This window comes from Nicotiana tabacum, chromosome 22 (assembly GCF_000715075.1).
Source record: "Nicotiana tabacum cultivar K326 chromosome 22, ASM71507v2, whole genome shotgun sequence".
NCBI lineage: Eukaryota > Viridiplantae > Streptophyta > Magnoliopsida > Solanales > Solanaceae > Nicotiana > Nicotiana tabacum.
The window spans coordinates 113,633,269-113,652,921 of NC_134101.1; the positions used below are offsets into that span (position 1 = coordinate 113,633,269).

Sequence of the window (19,653 nt, forward strand, 5' to 3'; positions counted from 1 at the left end):
AACCTACAATAAAAAATTCACAAAGGCAAAGAAAAGTAAAAATTTGAAACTTACTAGTGCTAATTCTAAGTTGAATAAATGTTATTACTATAATAAAATTGATTACTATGCTCGTGATTATAAAACAACGAAAGCTGAAAAGAAGAAGAAAAGTTAATAACAATAAAAATATTGAACTTATGGCAATGGTCACAAAAGCATCTGTAGCAGAAAATCAAGTGGAATGGTGGATCGGCATATGTGCAACTCGTTACATATCATGTGATGTAACGGAACGATCGGTCGTTTTACTTATTTGAACCCCGTTTTATTATTTGATGCTTCTTGTATATGTATTTGTTGTTTTGTGACTTGCGAGGATGATTGGTTTGGTTTCAGGAAGGTTTGAGAGGGACTTGAGACACTTAGTCTTAGTTTGGAAGCTTAAATTGTAAGAGTAGACCAAAATTTAACTTTGTTAGACGGACTCGAATTGGTGATTTGAGGGTTGCAATAGGTTCGTATGATAATTTTGGACTTGGGGTATGTCTAGATTTGGATTTAGATGTTCCTAGGATATTTTGTTGTTATTTGTCGAAAATTGGCAATTTAGAGTTTGGAGAGTTCCTAAGTTTGACCAAGGTTGACTTTGATGATATCAAATTCGAATTTTGGTTCCGAAAGTCGGAATAGGTCAGTTTTTTCACTTGGGATCTATGTACAAAGTTTGGATGTAATCCGGATTGGTTAGGATTGAATTGGACACTTGGTTTAAAGTTTGAATTTGATGAACTTAAGAGAAGCTTAGCATGTGTTTTAATTGTCGATTCTTGATTTTGATGTTAGTAGTGCTTCTTTAACATTCCGACAAATTTAGATAAGACATTGAGACTTATTGGTGTGATTGGATGGGTTCTCGGAGGGCTAGGGTTTGTTTCAGATGGGTCCTAGAACATTTTGGTGAAGATTGGCAGTTCTTGTGCTAGGGTGTCGCACCTGCGATACTTTTGTACAGGTGAGAGGACATAGAAGAGAGGATTTGGTTGCATCTGCGACTTTGCGAAAGCGGTATTTGTCACGAAGATACGAGGTTTGGCTGGCTCAAGAGGGAGCATATATGCGAATTTTGTTTTTGCTCTTGCAAAGCCATAAAAGCGGCATTTTCTCCGCACATGCGATTGATGGCTCTATAAGTGAAGCTCGCTGATGCGAGAGCCGGGTCGCAGAAGTGACATTGTAGAAGCGACATTTTGTCAACAAAAACAGAATCCTCTGACAGTTTTATATATTTTGAGGGTTTAGTCTATTTTTTTTATTATTTAGAGTACTTTTGGAGGTCGACTACAAGTTATTTTTGGGGAGAATTTTGCCACCACTTTAAGGGTGGGTATTTTCTAATTGGATTGGACTTTATAACTTAATTTCATATGAATTTCTATACCTAAAATATGGATTTTCAAAGGAAAAAATTGGATTTTTCGTCTACAACTTAAGAGGGTGTAATTTAGGGATTTGAAGGTCGATTTGGACTTGGATTCAAAATCTAATCACATATTTGAACTCGTGGGGTTACGGGCAGTCAGGATCTACCCCCTGACTCGGGTTTGACTGTGTGGGTCCGGGTTAACTTTTGTTTAATTTGGGAATTTGTGTAAAGATTGAAGCTTTATTGTTTGGTGTTGTTTTCTATAGATTTATTTGATATTGTTGAGTTATTTTTGACTAGATTTGGGTTATTTATACTTGAATTTGGATTGTTAAGTGATTTTTGCTTGATTTGAGATTGTCGGGTGGAGGTAAGTCTCTTGTACATCCTTGTAAGGGAAATTTTCCCCGTAGGTAATTTAATTGCTACTTGATACATAATATATGAGTCGTGTATATAAATTCATAGTCATATAATTACTATAATTGCTCAATGACTTAGATGGTTTCTATGGCCTAGTTAACTCATGATAATGATATAATTTAGCTAGAACATATTAAATAGCTTATTGAGCTATTGTGATAAATTGAGTTATTACATGATTTGTCATAGCCATCACTTATTCATTTGAGTTTTTATCGCATTCGTATTATCATATCTTGTTCCCTTCTATTATAATATTTCTTTTACATATGCATGAACACGGAGTGGTTATTTAGAAAAGTTAAGGATTTTGGCACTACGAGCACTTGAGCGAATACTGATATTGGTTATAGGGATGTTATAGTTTGGATCGGGCTTACACGCCACAACCATTGATTGATGATCATTAAATATAAAATGAACGATGCTTGGATTATGGATCTGCCCATCCGGAGTTAGGTGATTTACCTATGTTACCTTGGGCCTTGTGAGCATAGGCACTCGTGATTCTTTTGGTGCTTCTTGGACATGTGACTTGTGTTAGGCATATAAATTCGTGCTGTGAATTATTGAGAGAGAGAGAGATACCGAGCATGCATATTTATATTTGCTCAGACTCATGCTATGAGTTGATGAATGTATTATTGACTTGTATCATGTTTTATTCGGAGATTGGGATGCTGATACCTAATTTGATTAGTTGAAAAGCATGCCTAAATCCGTATGAGCTGCATTTGAGCTTTTATAATTGTTGAGAATATCATGTCTAGTTTCATGTTGGATTATTCTCTCATTTGAATATTGACTAACAGTGAGTGTTAGAGTCGACCCTCGCCACTATTTATTCGAGGCTACACTTGATACTTATTGGGTATCGTGGTTTGTACTTACACTATACATTTGCAACCCGCCTAGTAGTATAATTTGCTAAAAAAAATAACAACTTCCAAAGTAAATGCTGATATTTAGGTAGAATATCAGATTTTTAGTAACAAGTGCAATTTTTTCCCGAGATTTCAAGTTCTATTATCATTTTATTTTTAGTAGTTGTATAAATAAATTTTCTTGTGTGTTATATTTAAAACATTGTGATTCAATTTTGAGCATTTTTTTTTTAATTTAGTTACATAATTTGAGAAATCTCTCATTACATATTTAACAAAATTGATCCTTTATCTTTACAAAAAAAAAAAAGCTTAAAATATTAAGTAAAATTGTTCAATTTGTTTGGATGATGATTGCTGGATCATCACATTTTTGATCAATTCTAGGAGTATCATTAGAATCACATATATAATTGTGCTTATTTTTTGGGCATGAAAACTAAAAAAAAAACACTATTTGTTCACATTTCTAAAACGGTTTAGGAACACTTAAAAGATATGTATTCACATTTCTGAAATGGTTTAGGAAAATACAATCACCCAACATTAATTTTGATGCGTTTGGTTATCTTTTCTCTTTTTAATGCTTAAAGTGCAAGTGTTAAAAAAGGAGTTTTATTTCCATTTCTTATCTTTGAAAGTGAAGATAGTTTTATCTTCTTAGCAACGATTAATGCCACCAAGAGATAATTTTGGTACATTAAATAGATTTTATCATTTTAATTTAATTTTCTGAGAAAAAAATAATTATTTTTGTAACCTAAAAAGAATGTAACAATTAATGTTACCAAGAGATAATTTAGATGCATTAAATAAATTTTATCGTTTTAATTTAGTTTTCTCAGGGAAAAAAGAAATAAAGATTAGAGAGGTAAGCCTCACTCAAATCACAAAAGAAATTTGTGTTATCAAGACATAATATATGATGAGAGATTTCTGAAATATTATGAAAAAGTGTCTTTGCCGTGTCTGTTGCCTTTCTTTTTTCTTTTATTAAAAAATGGTCACACCTTGTCGACATGACAAATAAGAAGCTTAACACAATAATCATTGAAATTATTCTTCTTTCTCTTAAATTAAAAGTTAAAACCACTCGAGGGAAACCAACTGGACTACCATTTTTCTCAATCTCTAAAGCCACATCGTCGGAAATTTCCCATAATCTCGCCGGAAGAATGAGACGGCCGGCGACTATGAACGTCGACGCGATGACTCGGAAAGTCGCCGTCGATAATCGAATTCCTCTCCGCAATTACTATCGAATCGCCAATAATCTCCTCCGACAGGTTAGCTCTTTTCCAATTGATATACTTAGAACTTTCAATTTTGCTTTTAGTTTGTAACTCATTTAATATAAGCTGTTAAAAATGTAATATCTTTACAACTATAACTATAACTATAACTATGCATTCTGCTCTATCTGGGCCAATTTCATTCCAACAATCAAAACCCCTAAATTTGCTTGCTAATATCCTATGCCAAATTGATTGGGTTGAGCCGTTTATTTGATTTTTCAGTTGGACTTTTAACTATTACTTATATCAACTGGTAAAGGAGGAAGCTTGGAGGAAGCTACAACTGTAACTTTTCCTCAAATCCAAACTAGTTAGTTTCAGCTATAAGAATCAACAAAGTTCGATTACTTCGTTGTGACAAGGATAAAGCTGGAACCTTTATCTTGTTATATAGAGGCTATGTGAATTTTCTTTATCGAATTCTTTTTGTTTGATCCATTTCATTCCGATGTGGAGCAAGTCCCAACTCTTTCATTGTTATGACGATAAACCAGATTTAGAGTTATTGTATGGCCCAAACCCTATATTTGTCTTAAAAATTAACTTAATATGTGCAAATTATTAATAGAACCCTGAAACTCCAAAGAGCTAGAATCCAAAACCCATAAACTTCAAATCCTGGATCAAGCTGGAACCTTTATCTTGACAAATAGTCTCTCTTTGGATTGAGTTTTGTGATTATCTTGTGGTTTGTTTACAGGCCAATATTCACCGTGGGGAGAAGAATATCATAGACTTGTATATAATACTAATGAGATATTCAAGGTGAATGATACTGTGCTGCTTTTACTTTATTTTTGGTGGAATTTTTTTCTAGATTTTCAGATACTTTTCTTTTGCTTGTAATAAGTAACTTAATGGCGTTGTTTGTATTATGTATTGCCAGTTTGGTTACTGAAACAATACCCGACCATCGAGACTACCAAGCTTTGCATCCAGAAGAAAGAGCATTATCGAAAAGGGTCAGTGTATCAGTTTATTGTCTTTAATGATCCTCTGTGCTGTGTACTAATCATTCTTCTGGATTGCGAGTTGTTCTTTACGTGATCTGGATACAATTTATGATTTTCTGCATCAACTTGATGATGCTTAGATTTTCAAATTTTGTTGTTTGATTGTCTCAGATGCTCTCAACAGTGCTAGATGAACTAGAGGGTTTAAAACCGGAATTCCAGCGCCAGCGGAAAAGAATGGATAAAGCTCAAGCAGCAGCTCAGACTTCCCAACTTAATAATCAGGAGAACCCTCCCTACAGATCAGTTGGAAATTCTTTAGTACGGCCCTATACCAACAATAAAGCATCTTCTGATTATGACAATAAATGGGTATGTAACTACTTGCTTTTATTTTGAGTTTTGGGGTTTTGTTTGATTTGTTGTATTTTATGCCATCAATTTCTTTCACTTTATTTTCACTTTTTCCTTCTTTAGAAATTAGAATGGAAATAACTTGTGATTTATATATGCTCTTTGCTGTCTCATTCATTAACTAGAGTTTAGGTTAATTTTCTCTTTGCTGAAGTCATAGTTTCATAATTCTTTCTCAGTCTCAGTAAAGGACATTGTTTCTTTACTAGCTTGAAATCCTGTGATTTCATGTCCAGCATATATTTGGTTTGCACGATTTCTCAAGGCCTTCTCATTTGGCCTTGTTTTGCTTTCTACACTTTTTCTCTCCTTATGGACCACGAATTTGTATATGATAAAATTTCAGGCCATCAGCAATGCACCTTCATCTTTGTGGAAGCAGAATAAAGATTACTCTGGTGTTTCATCCTCGAGTTCGATCGATATGCAGTTCCAGAAGCTGTGAGTCCAAATTAAGAAAACTACCAATGTCCTTTTTTTTTGTGGTTAAGGGGGAGGAGGTGTGTTCCAGAGGATGGAACAATATCTTTAAATAACTTATTCGTCTTTGTTATCCAGTATCCTTGCTGTTTAGGCAGATCTCGTGCAGAATTGAAATTGGTTATTAAGTTACTTTTCCTAAAGGGTTGATATCATCGAGTTATCCTCTTAATACTGTCAGTTATTCAGTCTATCTGCAAAGTTCTTTTCGCCTAGGGTTTAAATTTTTAGCAATTAAGGTACTTTAGAGTACCTGGTTTTAAGCTTTGCTGGTCATGGTGCAGTTTTACAGCTTGCTATGAAATTCATGTGTTTTAAATTTTCCTGAAAAAGTTTTATCTGGGTTAAGAGAATTTCTTGCTCATGCAATATTGTTGTCATCAGGAAGAAGTGTGTGGAAGTATCACTTCTTAAGCAACACAACTAGTCCCTGTATTTTCGGCAATTTAACTTCTTGATTATTGTGCTAGTCAAGCATGGACATTTTAATTAAAACGGTGCGAGTCTTATTTTCTTCATGAAGTTGTGCGATTCCTCTGAATGTCTGTTGCATAATAGTGTGCATGATAACAGGAAATTTCTTAATTACCTGATGTATAATCTAACTGATTTTTGTATAAACTTATTGTCAGATCTCTCAATTTTCCTGTTCCAAAGCAAGAAACACTGTCAAGGCACTCGCTTTTAGGCCCAAATGGTCTTCATGGTCAATGGTCCGGACCTAGTTCCAAGATAAAGGTATTGTTGAAGTTAAATGGTAGTTTCTTATCTTACTATAAACTTCAGCCTAAATCAACTGTCATAATTTGCTTTCTCCAGGTGAATTACCCAGCATATGCCGATTTAAGTTCAAATGAGCTTTTGAGGTTAGGGCCTTTCCAAAGATTGGTTATTGCTAATTCGGCCTACTCTGATGTCTTGCAAGAGAGTTAATTAAATCCGAGTGTCACTATTCCACAGACATCTAATTTGTATGTTCTTAATTTTCTGTTTCTTCAAGCTGCTTTGGTACAAAATTTTGAATGTTGTCGTGCTATTTTTATAGCCTCAATCAGGTTGCTGATGATGGCTCATTCATGTCTAATGACACTGGCTTGAAGGTGGATAAGTCTCCTATGGAATCGGTTCTTTCTTTGGATGATGGACGGTGGTTACACCCTTCTGAGGATTCTTGTTCTCCATTTTTTGATGATATGCGGAGTGATCATATTCCTTTAAGTAACTTAAGGCAGCCTTCGCCGCCTCCCGTTCTGGCGCAAATACAACAAGAATTTCATCCCATATCTCCATCCAAAGTTGCAGATCCAAGACCTGGACCAGCTAAGTCCTTTCAGGATGGACCACCTGGTTCAAACTCTTATCAACATTTGCATGTTGTAAGTTGTTTTTATTTTACTTCATTTAGGTTCCTGTATCTCTGACCCATAAAATCAGAGAGCAACCTTCATCTTTATAGAAATTGTTTGAATTGGAGGATTTTTAGCCGTTTATCGATCAGCTTTGCTTGGTATAATTTGCATGAGTATAACCCTCGTTATTTTTCTTTTACACTGCAGCCAGTGAGACTGATGGAAGATTTCTTAAGATTAGCTCGAGAAAATACAGCAAAGAATTTAGAAACTTGTGCTGTTCTTGCAGGTTCACTGGTATGGAGCAAAATGCTTGGTCTGAAATTTATAAGCTCTATTTATCTGTTGTCTCATATGCGTGGTGTTTTTGTTGTGTATTTCTTAACTTGCAGAGGAACCGTGTTTTTCACATCACTACTCTTATTGTCCCAAAGCAGGAGTCAACTTCAGATTCTGTAAGATGAATTTTATATTTCATCTACAGGGATATACTAGATTTATGCTTGAACTTTACCCCTAATATTCAGAAAGCAGAACTGACCGTCCTTTAGGACCGGAAAAGTATAAGTGCAGCATTGAAGCGTCTTTGCATCTTGAATTTGAAAAAGATGAACCAAGCTTGTAAATTTTAGGAGCTTTGTCTCTTTGGGATTACTTACGAAATTTATACTTTTATATTTAAATATCCTGAAACATGGTGAATTTCTGGAAAAAAGGGCTCATTGTGTTTTTTGATTCCCTCTTTCATAATAAAGCATAGGAGAAAGGTGAGAAATATTAACATTAGTTGGTAGTTTCTGCATGTGCTGCATATATAAAAAGGAACGAAAAATCTTATAAGTTTATGCTTTGCTGCTTTAAACCTATAAAGAAAATAGTTCATACAAGTCAAAAAATACAACAATTAGATATGCTTAGGAAGTAATGCTTTTGACATCATATGGAATGGTTTAACCTTGTTTCTGAAGCACTGCTTTTGATATCCAGTGTTCAACATTGAATGAAGAAGAAATTTTTGAGGTTCAGGACAAGCTCTCTCTCTTTCCTCTTGGTTGGATACATGTAAGTGTCACTAGTAGCTGTGGCTATATTGCTTGGTCAACATCTGTGTTTTACTATTGAATTTGAAATTTTGACCAACGAAGTGCTTATGTTGTGTGTGGAATTGAGATTAGTAGATGAATATAGAAAGGATTAGTGGATGAATATATTTCAGCTGACGTTATGTTTTGCTTCTTTCGAATTGTTTGGAATCTGTTTTATTGATGCCTTCATATACAACATGTACTTCTCTGTCTCTGTCTTGCACAAATTTCCAGCGATGCAACTCTCCATCTATACTTAAAGACTCAAATCCTCATTGTAACCAATCAAATGTTTTTTTTTTTTTTTTTCATTTTATCATTGTTTAATTCTAAAGTTACTTCATTTGCGTTGCATAATAAGGGAACTCTCACACGGTATGTTGACATGGTTGATGGTTCTAATTTACTTATTTAAATTCCAAAGATATTGTGGTGATGCTAGTGACAATTTTATATTTTTGAAGAATGTTGGCTGTGCATGAATTTCATTATTTTGTGAACAGTTTAGTGGTTACTTTTGCTTGATTGTTCTATGATCTTCTTATATCTTGCCTTTCTCAAGTTTTCTTGATCAGCTGCATATAATGGTAGTAATTAGCTATAAAATTAGCTGCATGTAATGATAGGAAATTAGCAATACCAGACTAATTTGTCTTTAATGATGTAGTGTCAATTATTCTTTGTTTTTCTTTGACTTAGAGGTCATTTCATGTGATATTAAAAATACGATAATAAATAATCCAGTTTGCATAGTTTTGGCCTTCCATTTTGGTATATACTCTTGGTTTTTGGGTTAGACTCAGATTCTTTCACATTGTCCCACAGAGCTTTCTTATTTTACTTTCTCAAATGTAGATCATTAGATACTCTCTCGTTCTCTTCCCCTTCCATATTCTAAGCGGTACCTCAAGCAAATTTGTTTCTTGAACTCGTAACTCTGCATTAAATTTCATGTGTGAAACACACAAGGGTGTGACCAACCGGTCAATGAAGTGGGTAAAAGATATGGGAGACTAGGGTTTAACTCCTAAGTCCTAACAGAGAAAAAAAAATGTTTAAGTGATTATTTCCCATTTGCCTCAGTTTTGGTGGGCAGTGTTATCATGTACTTGTGTTGGTGGGAAGTAACATGTATACGGTGAAATCGTTGAGGTGCATGCGAGCTGGCTTGGATATTGCCGTTATTTGAAAAAATTCACATGTGAACCTTAAACTCGAGTTACACATGTTCGGAGGTATGAGCTAGATAGTGCCTCGCATTAGGTATATAAAGCATCTAAAGGGGTTTATAAAGGTTTTGAACACTCTACCTGTAGCCTTGAGGTTTTGGATTGGGTTTTCAGCTTCTTTCATACTCTTAGGGGCTGTTTGGTTTGGATTGTACTAGATATAATCTTTACATAAATGTCAACATAAGTTTGGTTGCTCCTTTTTGTTTTCCCCATGAATAATACTTGCATAACATAAGTTTTGTGGGAATCTAGGTATTACTTTGTGTTCTTGAGCCGAGGGTTTATCAGAAACAACCTCTCTATCTCTATGAGGTAGGGGTAAGGTCTGCGTACACTCTACCCTCCCCAGACCCCATTTATGGGATCAAACTGGATTATTTTTTTTTTTGTTGTTGTTGTATTACTTTGTGTGAGATATAATGTGGAATAAGAATGTGAGTATTAGTAATGCATGGATTAAAATGCTAAAATGACCAAACTATCCCGCGTACTAATCAGAAGATTTTAATTTTGTTTTTAAAAGGTAAACAAATAGTTTAAAGTATACATTGTATACTAATGTGCAATATATCAAGCTAAACACTCAATAAGTAATTATACAGTCCCTTCATTACTAATTCCCCCATTATAGTACTTGCGTTACTAATCATTGCATTATTAATCTTTTCATATTTTGTCTCAAAACCTAACGTCAATGGGATTTGATCCTAGTTGGAAGAGAAATTACCAAAGGCCTAGCACTCCTTCACGCTAAGCGCCAATGAAGTTCTTATTTGAGTGAAAAAGAAAAATACTCTCTTTCATATACGTCAACAACAACATACCCAGTAAAATCCCACTAGTGGGGTCTGGGGAGGGTAGGATGTACGCAGACCTTACCCCTACCCTGGACTCTCTTTCATATCTATTTGAAAAAAAAACAGAGACTACTCTCTTTCACATTCAAGAAACAACTCCCAAAGATTCTTTCGTCGGGAAAGATACCGGAGCTTTTGGATTCAGGAAACAACTCCCAGAGATCTTTTTTCTTTAGGAAGATATAGAAGCGAAACAATCAACCTTTTGACACTTTATTAGGATCGAATTAATATTAAATTATTAATATCAAACAGAAATCTAAATGGGGCGTAGTCAGCGAAGGACAACTCAATACCCTCATTGAGGTTAAGTGGTAAGGCAATGGGTTTTGGTCTCACTATTCGGAGGATCGGCATGTAACTTGTTCATATGTCATTACTTGTTATGAAACTCATGAGAATTTTTTATTTCATAATTGGCTAAAATCTAGGATGTTGAAAGAAAAGGATGAATCATATACATACAAACTTGCAGAATGATGTAAATGCACCACCTAAGTTGCTTGACTGCTCGTATCTTGATATGTTTAGTACCGTTGTCAATGAATTGTTGTGTTTCTTATTTGTTTGCAGACACATCCATCACAAACCTGTTTTATGTCATCAGTTGACCTGCACACTCATTACTCATATCAGGTAATAAGCAATGTTCTTGTGTTATTAACCTCTGGATTTCTATGGACAGGATCTAGATGTCTTTTTGTTTTTCTTGGGAATATATTGGTGCATATAGTTTTCAAATTGTTGAAGTCCATCCACTCAAGTCTAATGGTGAAATGATAGAATGTAACTTTACACATATCTAACAATTGGTGGTTTCTTATTGAGGTGTGTGCATTAAGCACCTTTTACTTGTGTCAGAAGGCTTTGCTATAGATTGTAAATCTTTTTTATTACATGAGAAGAACGTATGTGAAATTATCTAATCAAAGATGTTCATTCCGTGTTCATAAAAAGGAGAGATGGTTGGCATCTCCCCCGGCAGGGACGGGAACAGCCTTCGGGCTTTACCTGTTATCAGACACATCCGGTCTTTTCGTCTTTCATGAGCTGAGGGTCTATCGGAAACAACCTCTCTACCTTCAAGGTGGGGGTAAGGTCTGCGTACACACTATCCTCCCCAGACCCCACTTGCGGGTACATTGGGTTTGTTGTTGTTAAAGATGTTCATTCCATGGGATGAAAATTGATTTTTGACTGTTCTTCACCAAAAGTACTTTCTTTTGACTCTTGACACTGTTTCTTCCGGCTCATTTTTGTAGATTATGTTGCCAGAAGCCATTGCAATAGTGATGGCTCCTACAGACAAAGCGAGGTATGATGCCATTATGTCTCTGGTATTGCTCAAGTAGCTGTTTAATTGTAAAAAAGGTTCCGCTGTCCCATTTTTTTTCTTTTAATATGATTTCTGATATACATTGTGAACATACGCGCACACACACACTTCTCTCTCATATACATGTAATGTATATGAGTGCTCTTATATTTAGATTTGCATTTTGGTTTCTATATTCAAATGCGCAACGGTATCCGTAGTGGAGTTTTTTTCCTAAATAATTCTATTTTGATTCTTAATTCCAGCATTTACCGGGGCTGAGGGCTAGAGCTCCCTGCATTCCACAACTGAAGTGGAGGGTTCAAATACCCCCCCCCCCCCCCGGAAAAAATTAAATTCCATTGTTAATTTGAAATGTTTCTGGAAAGCTTGCCTGGACTAAGCTCACTTCTAAAGAAGTCACTTAATTATTGAAGGACTTTAACTAGAGTCAAAATTCTGATAATTCTAGAGTACTAATAAGACCTATAAAGTTGAAAGAGATACATAATCATATACCATACATTATTGAAATGTTAGAAAGGCCACTTAATGGATACTGATTGCAGTTTCATTTCTTGTGACAGCCCTCATGGTATATTTCATTTGTCTGATCCTGCTGGTGTGTCTGTTATCCGGAATTGTCAGCAGCGTGGTTTTCATCCTCATGAGGAGCCTGAGGATGGAAGTCCAATATATGAACACTGTTCTCATGTCTATATGAATGCAAACATGAAGTTTGATGTTATAGACCTTCGTTAACCTTGCAATTTTATGAACCTTGGAAGGGCATATAGGAGTAAATGTTACAGAGATGGTTGTATAGAAGCTTGATGTTATATACCTTGTATATTCATTCACAGGGATCCAAGAATACAAGCTTATTTCAGATGAGCGATTGTATATTTTGTTTTTCCTTCTTATCTTAAGAATTTTTTGTTATACATTAGGAATGAGGGCTTTTGGTTTCGCAATTCACATTGTTTCTCTAGACCATATTGCCATGAATTTTATGATTCATGATAAACAGCTGTTGTAACCTGAGCAATCTAATGGAATCTTTATCAATCTTTGCAAGGCTTAAATTCACGTGTGCTTTTTGACATTTTGGAAAAAAGCTACCAGTGGATAATCTTTTGCTAAACGTGATTTTTAGAGTTTTTAGACTTTACTTTGTTTACCATATAGTTTTAGTGCCAGTTTGTCAAGAAGTTATAAGATGCATTCGCAAAGGTATAAGATTTTAAAATAGATTGGTAAACTAGTAAATAGACACTCAAATGTAATTAACATTTGTGTTGTAGGTTTTCATTTTTTTTTATGAGCAAAACAAACGATTTTAGTGATGCTGCCTCCAAGCATGTACTCAGTGTAGGAAGTCTAAGGAATCCAGAATGCTATCGGTTTATAAAATTCAAAAGAGATGGCTTTAAACATGTGCGTCCTCCGCTCCTTTATATTTCTTCTCAAGTCGAAATTCCAAATTCATTCCCAGTGATCATTTTGTCTTCGCGTACAACATAAAGATCTCATCACCATCCATTTTATTGTTAAGAATAAAAGAAGAAAGATTACGATTGAAAAACCATTGGTATTTGCTGCGAATATCATTATTCCATCTTTCCAATTATGATTGATTTGATTAGCTTCTTCCCTGGTGCTAACAGTTGTTCTTCATTCCATATCTACCTTTGAGTACTTTCCAGAACTCGTTATCTTCTCTATATCTTTGAACACAAGATTCCTAATGCATAAGCAGCTTTATCACCACCAGTCCTATAATATCGCAAATAAAAATTCCTTCGCCTTCGCTCAGTTCCTCCTCCTTCTGATCTTCCCTCTTTAAAACACCAGCTAAAGTCATTCCTCCGTGTGACCGAGGCTTTGAGAGGAATGAGGAAGAAGGGAGACAACCTCTGTGTGAGGAATGCAAATAAAAAAAAAGAGGCAAAATATATAAATGACCCCTCTAAGTTATCCACAACGGTCATTTAAACACCTCAACAAACCTATTTATCAACTAGACACCTCAAGCTATTTTTTAATGTGTCTCTCAAACCCTTCAAACTGACATGCAAAATGTGTGGACTACACTCTGTTGCAGCAAGTGAAGCCTTTCAAAATTGTGTTTATTTTTTTTTCTTTTTTTAATTTAACCGGTGGAGCCCACTTATCCTACCCCTTCTTCTCCAAAATTTTCTTCCACTATCTTCTCCACCTTAACCCACTAATCTCAACGCCACACTTCACCATTAAAAGGAAGTCCCAGCATAATTAAAGTTAGAAGAGCAGCAGCAATCACAATTTCAGAACAAGATGGCAAACAAAGAGAGAACAAAGCATAGCTAGTTCGCTGACTGTTAGAAGATATTTCTACTACCAAACAAATTACACGCTTCAACGGAAAATGTGCAGAGAACATATCAAGGAAAGCAGATAATACGTAGTTTAGACAAATAAAATAGACAAGATCATAAGTTTCAACGGGAACTTCGCCCAAAAAATCATCCACTGCTGCCGTCGAAGTTGGTCACCGGATGGCTGGCAGTCACTTCTCTCTCCTCCCTCGTCCCCTCTCGTCTGCCTCTGCTTTGCCATCAAACCTGGTCGGATCCGCCGGAAAAAAAAGGGAAACACCGACGACCACCATTTAAATCGGTTGGTTCCAGCTTGAAACCTTCAGATTTGCCCAAATCTGACTAAAAAGGGAGAGGAGGGGTCTGATTTGGTTTTTGCTTTTTTATTAATATTGTGTTTCTCTTTTCCTTTTATATTAATATAATAAGTTAGATTTTTTTAAGAAATTACGGGTGTTATCTTTTGATTTGTTAACTTTCCATGTAAACCCAGGCACCAGTGTGCATAAGACACATTAAAAAATAGCTTGAGGTGTCTACTTGATAAATAGATCTGTTGAGGTGTTCAAATGAACGTTGTGGACAACTTGGAGAGGCCATTTATGTATTTTGCCAAAAAAAAAAAAAAAAGCTTACAATAGAGAATTCGTGGAAAATGGCGATTGGATCGGCAGAAACGTCGGGAAGGTTATGAGATTTCTTTTTTAAATCTGAAAATATTAGACTTATATAGGTTGAAGCTAAAGTGTAATAAGTAAAATATTAGGGATAAAGAATTTTTCCCCTTAACTTTATAATTCCGTTTAAGCACTAATTAAGCATGGAGGTCCATCATACAATAATTAAAACACGAAAAACACGAAGGTCAATTGACAACTCAAGCTTGAAAGGGAGTTATATGGACAAGAGGATTTTATTGGCCAAAAGGCAACTTTAAAGTTTAACCAACAAATTTGTAAGTGCAGATCTTCCAGAATTGGAGGAAGCAATAGAAAGAAGGCGATTCCACAATTCAAATACTAGTTACATTTGACATAAAAAATGAATATTACCTACTTTTGTCAGCTGCCGATTGAAATTCAATTTATGCTTCACCGTTGCCTCCAATTCGAACCGATTGGTCTAGTAGATCTTTTAAATCAAAACTAAATGGTTCTATGATTTTTCCTAAATCAGATTATCAGAATCTAAACACCGGTGGCAAAAAGAAATATAAATGTTTATCCTAAAAATTGGATAACAATTAAACTTACAATGTAGTTTTAAGGACACGTGATTTCACCTAATATCAATTAATGAATACGAAAATTAGTAGCAGAAATTAACAATAAAATTAAGCAAACCAGTGTTTGAACGGAGTTCAGCCCTCGAGTTGAATACCCTCGAACTGATCGATGCAGGAATAGTTAAAAATGTAGCAATCTAATAAACAAGAATATAAGCCAGATAATATTGTATTGCTTTGATATGCGTGAATGTCAGGTCCTTACAAAATGATTAGGACCCTCTTTATATAGTAGAAGGAATCCTATCTATGGTATAATTCTAATTACAGAAGTAAATCCTATGATTAGCCTAAACAACTGCCTTTGATTTGATCTGTTCCGAGATTCTCGCCATGATCTTCGACTAGTCACGGATATCTTGATTGTGCTTTGCTCGGAGTCTGCGCTGTTAGGTCTCGATCGCTGCCGATCTCGATCTCGACAAGCACTTCGATTCTCGAACTCGGTACCATGCCTTCGTCACTTCGATCTGCTCCACTTACGAGGCTAACCCTCGATGCAACTCCCTGGTCTCGATCAAATAGTAGAATCAGGTAGGCCCGATTTTAACCGTATACAAATAGTTCCCTCATTTCTTGGAATGTAATGAGAAGAAACAAATTGAGCCTTCGATTTTATACTCCGACCTTTCATGACATCATCTTTGTGACGTAAGCGGCGAAAGTGATTGAAACGTCCTGTCGGTACAGTTCCCAAAGCCATTAATGAGCGTCAGTTGGTGGTCGCCTTTGAACCGCTGCCATGAATCGCTTAAATAGGACCTTTTTCTCATTGATTCAATCTTTACTTTCACTTCGTTCTAATCCCTTAAGCTTTTTACATCTTTTAAGCTCTTTATTTCTTCAAAATCTTCAAGCTTTGTTATCAACTTTCCCTCAAAACACCAAGCCTTACTCTCCTTTTTTTTTCTTTAAACTTATACAAAAATGGAAAAAACATTATCAAAGACTGTTCCTCAAAAGGAAAAAACTACTTCATCGCAGCTGGCTGTCGCGCCCTCTTTTTTCCCTCTTTGCATCGGAAGATCGGGTTTATGACATTTTTGGGTATAGGACAACTCATTCCTTTTGGGAACAGGGTTTTTTGCATTTTTTGAAGAGTCGCCACCTAATGATTTAAGGTGCATTAGGACACCTATAGGGTTCACTTCTAAGTTTGTTTGATAACCAGAGATTGGGTAAGGGCTTGAAATTATCCTAAGGGGAAGGTGTTAGGCACCCCTCATGATCCACTAGTGTGGTTCCCGGCCAGACAGTTTTTGTGAGTTTGTGCAATTTAGCAAACAAACAGGTATGAGCTCAAATAGTAGGGGATTTAAACACATAAGAGTTTGAAAACAGTTAGAAGGCGAATTTCGAAAAGAAAGAGTTACAGTTCTACAAATACTTGAAAATATAAAAGAGAAAAAAAGGAAAAGGGGGGTCCTAGGTTTATTTATAATATGGATCACGTCAATGTGATACCCGATATGACACTCCTCAGAAGAGGGGATACACGAGGTATTAGCGCACCGGTCATCATATCCATATCTACCCTCCCCATCCCGTTAAGGTATTAAAACGCGAATTGGTCTCGACCACTATTGCATGCTATTACCTGTCCTATTCCTATCAGCCCTGGAGGAACTTAGGACTACTATTCCTAAAGGGGAGGGATATTAGGCTGACTTTAGGTTTCAAAAGGTGAAAAATCTAAGGCGACATACAAAAACATATAGTACTGCACATTAGGGGAAACATGTAAACAAATAAAAGGCTCATGTATACCTCCTCAAACAAAACACATAAATAGCATGACTTAAACATACATTTAGGGTCTGAATTTAAAAATACTAAAGGCGAGGGGAGTTTTAATTGTTGAAGCAGACCAGTTTATTACATAACTCAGATAAGAAGTCCGAATCAGGCCTGCCTGCTGGTTGTAGCAATTACCAATTAATAAAAGCGGATTCAGTCCTATTGTCGTTATCACCTAAGGCTTGCCTAAGTGTTTGGCTGAGATCCTATAAACATGATATCTATTACTGATTCAGAATATGGCAAAGTAATAACCATTTTAAAACAAACGATTTAAGATCCTACAAGCATGCTTTCTAAACCGTATTAATAGAAGGTGAGAGAGTTGTTTAAAAACTAGTTGAGAACAATATGAATTAGGCTTATTTTAAACTAGACTAGTTTCAGATCCTGTAGGCATGATATCTATTATTGCTGATTTAATTCCTATAGACATGATATCTAGTTGAACATGTAATGAAGCAGGCAGAATTTACTCGCAATTCCTATAGGCATGATTTCTATAAAAGGGTACTGATTTTAAACTACTGGACATGATGCCAGACGATAACTAGTTAGATCCTAAGAACATGGTGTCTAAGTGCGGTAATGCAGAATCTAAGACAAGTCCTCTAGACAAGTTCTCTAAATGCAGAGTTAAGCATGCAGAATTTAAACGAGTCCTATAGACAGGTTCTCTAAATGCAGAGTTAAGCATGCCGAATTTTAGGTCCTATAGGCATGATATCTACCCTTAAGCACGCACAATTACCCAGCCCTTTTCACTAGCCAAACCCCAACATTTATTACAAACTATTACAAACTGAATAACGAATTACATTATAAAAGTGTAAAAGAAAGAAAAAAAAAGTTACAACCAGAGGAAGCCTGATTCTTGACTTCCTATCTGAGTTATGGAATAAATCACCTCAAAATGCCATTTGTTTCAAAGCCTTTCTCAGACCTGGGTGTGTCAAAGTTTCCTAAGGGTCTCAAGAGACCTCGGGCAGTGCTTACACCCAAGTTTGCACAACTAGACAGGAATGAGTGCAGTGTGGAAGGGCCAACCCTTATGTGTCCAAGTTTAGAGGGAGCTCATGGGTCCCAAGGCAAGGCTCACACAAGAGGGGCGGAACCTAAGTCTAAGAGTATAGTGGAAGTGCAGGAGCAGAGCGTTGTTTAACACTGGGTTGAGAATAGTAAGGGGGTAAGGGTAATTTGAAAACAGTAGTAATAAAGTTAACACTACAGAATCAGCATTTTGATACAAAGGGGTTAGGGGTTTGGGAGTTCATTACAGGAAGCATATGACCCTAGGAGGGGGTCAGGTTTTGGACATGCACAACAATAGATGATGCTGGCATGCCCATAAACCAGCCAGAGAATACAATACATAGAGGGGATATGAAGGATATAACCCCAGGGAGGGTCAGGTTTGGGTCATGCACAACAATGTCTAATGCTGACATGCTCTCAAACCAACCAAAGAATACAACCACATAGGGGATATGGGGGTTTGGGATTCATAAGTCATAATAAGTGACTGACAAAATTCATACATAAGGAAAAACATTAATTCAGAAAGGAAAGGGGCATATTACAACATGCTTAATAATGGAACTTGATTAAACACAAGCAGGAAACATGCAAGAGTGCAAGAAATAGTAAAAAAACATGTTGATGATGAAGATTAATTAGAACATACCAGTAAAGAAGCAAATACAGAAAAAAGTAAGCAAATTTCCCACAACCTAGCCTTGGCTTTCAACCAGCTAGGTAAGGCAGCAACACAAGTAATAGCAGAGAAAAGAGAGTTTTGAGTGAAGTGTGTATTCTGAACTCAAGTGTTCATTTTTTTAAAGAAGTGGGGTGCCGAGTATTTATAGTTTTGAAAATATGCGAGAAATAAGGTAATAATAAAGTTTCACTATAAATATGGAAACAACAACAGTCAGAATCAATTAACCAAGTGATTCCCCTTTAATCAAGAGATCACTTGTTTAACGGGGGTAACAGATTCAAAAATAAAGAAAGACGAATCAGTTTGTAGGCAGACTGATTATTGCCATAAAAGGGGTAGTAAAAGCATTAAGTAAGCAATCAAGTCTAAGTAAAAAAATATGCTTATTTTGGGAAAGGATTCAGTAAGGAAAAATATCATAATAAAGGAAAAGAATCAATTAACTTTAAATAGGCGAGTGAAATTAGAGTTCATAAAAGAAAAGTTCTGAAATCAGTCACAAGATCGAGATCAATCAAGGAAGTAACATGCTTTTGCACTTTAGTATTTAAATAGAGTGAGTAGAGACACCAGACATGTGAGGCCAAACCCATTGGCAAAAGAAACAACATACAGAAATAGGCATAAGTTTCAGTAGTAAAGCAAACATTCGAAGCATAGTAATCAAGTAGGTCAAGTCACATTGAGTCAACAATGGAGAAAACAAAGTATCAAAAACATGCAAAGGTATCACATTAGCAGATGAGAAAACCTTTTGTAAAGTTAGGGTTTCAAGCATAGTCGAGTTTTAAAGATAATAAAA

The 19,653-nt window shown here is 35.7% G+C and overlaps 1 protein-coding gene and 1 pseudogene across 1 annotated transcript; both read left to right on the forward strand.

Moving 5' to 3' along the window:
• Window positions 1–3,716: 3,716 nt before the first annotated feature.
• Window positions 3,717–12,795, forward strand: LOC107801828 (AMSH-like ubiquitin thioesterase 3). Its single transcript, XM_016625229.2, has 14 exons — window positions 3,717–3,998; window positions 4,708–4,772; window positions 4,894–4,969; window positions 5,132–5,332; window positions 5,721–5,815; window positions 6,487–6,592; window positions 6,674–6,720; window positions 6,900–7,230; window positions 7,411–7,500; window positions 7,596–7,658; window positions 8,191–8,265; window positions 10,951–11,013; window positions 11,640–11,692; window positions 12,280–12,795. The coding sequence occupies exons 1-14, from the start codon at window positions 3,732–3,734 to the stop codon at window positions 12,452–12,454; spliced, it is 1,707 nt and encodes a 568-aa protein (XP_016480715.2). The 5' UTR covers window positions 3,717–3,731; the 3' UTR covers window positions 12,455–12,795.
• On the forward strand, window positions 11,321–11,414 carry LOC142176909 (U6atac minor spliceosomal RNA; annotated as a pseudogene).
• Window positions 12,796–19,653: the final 6,858 nt, after the last annotated feature.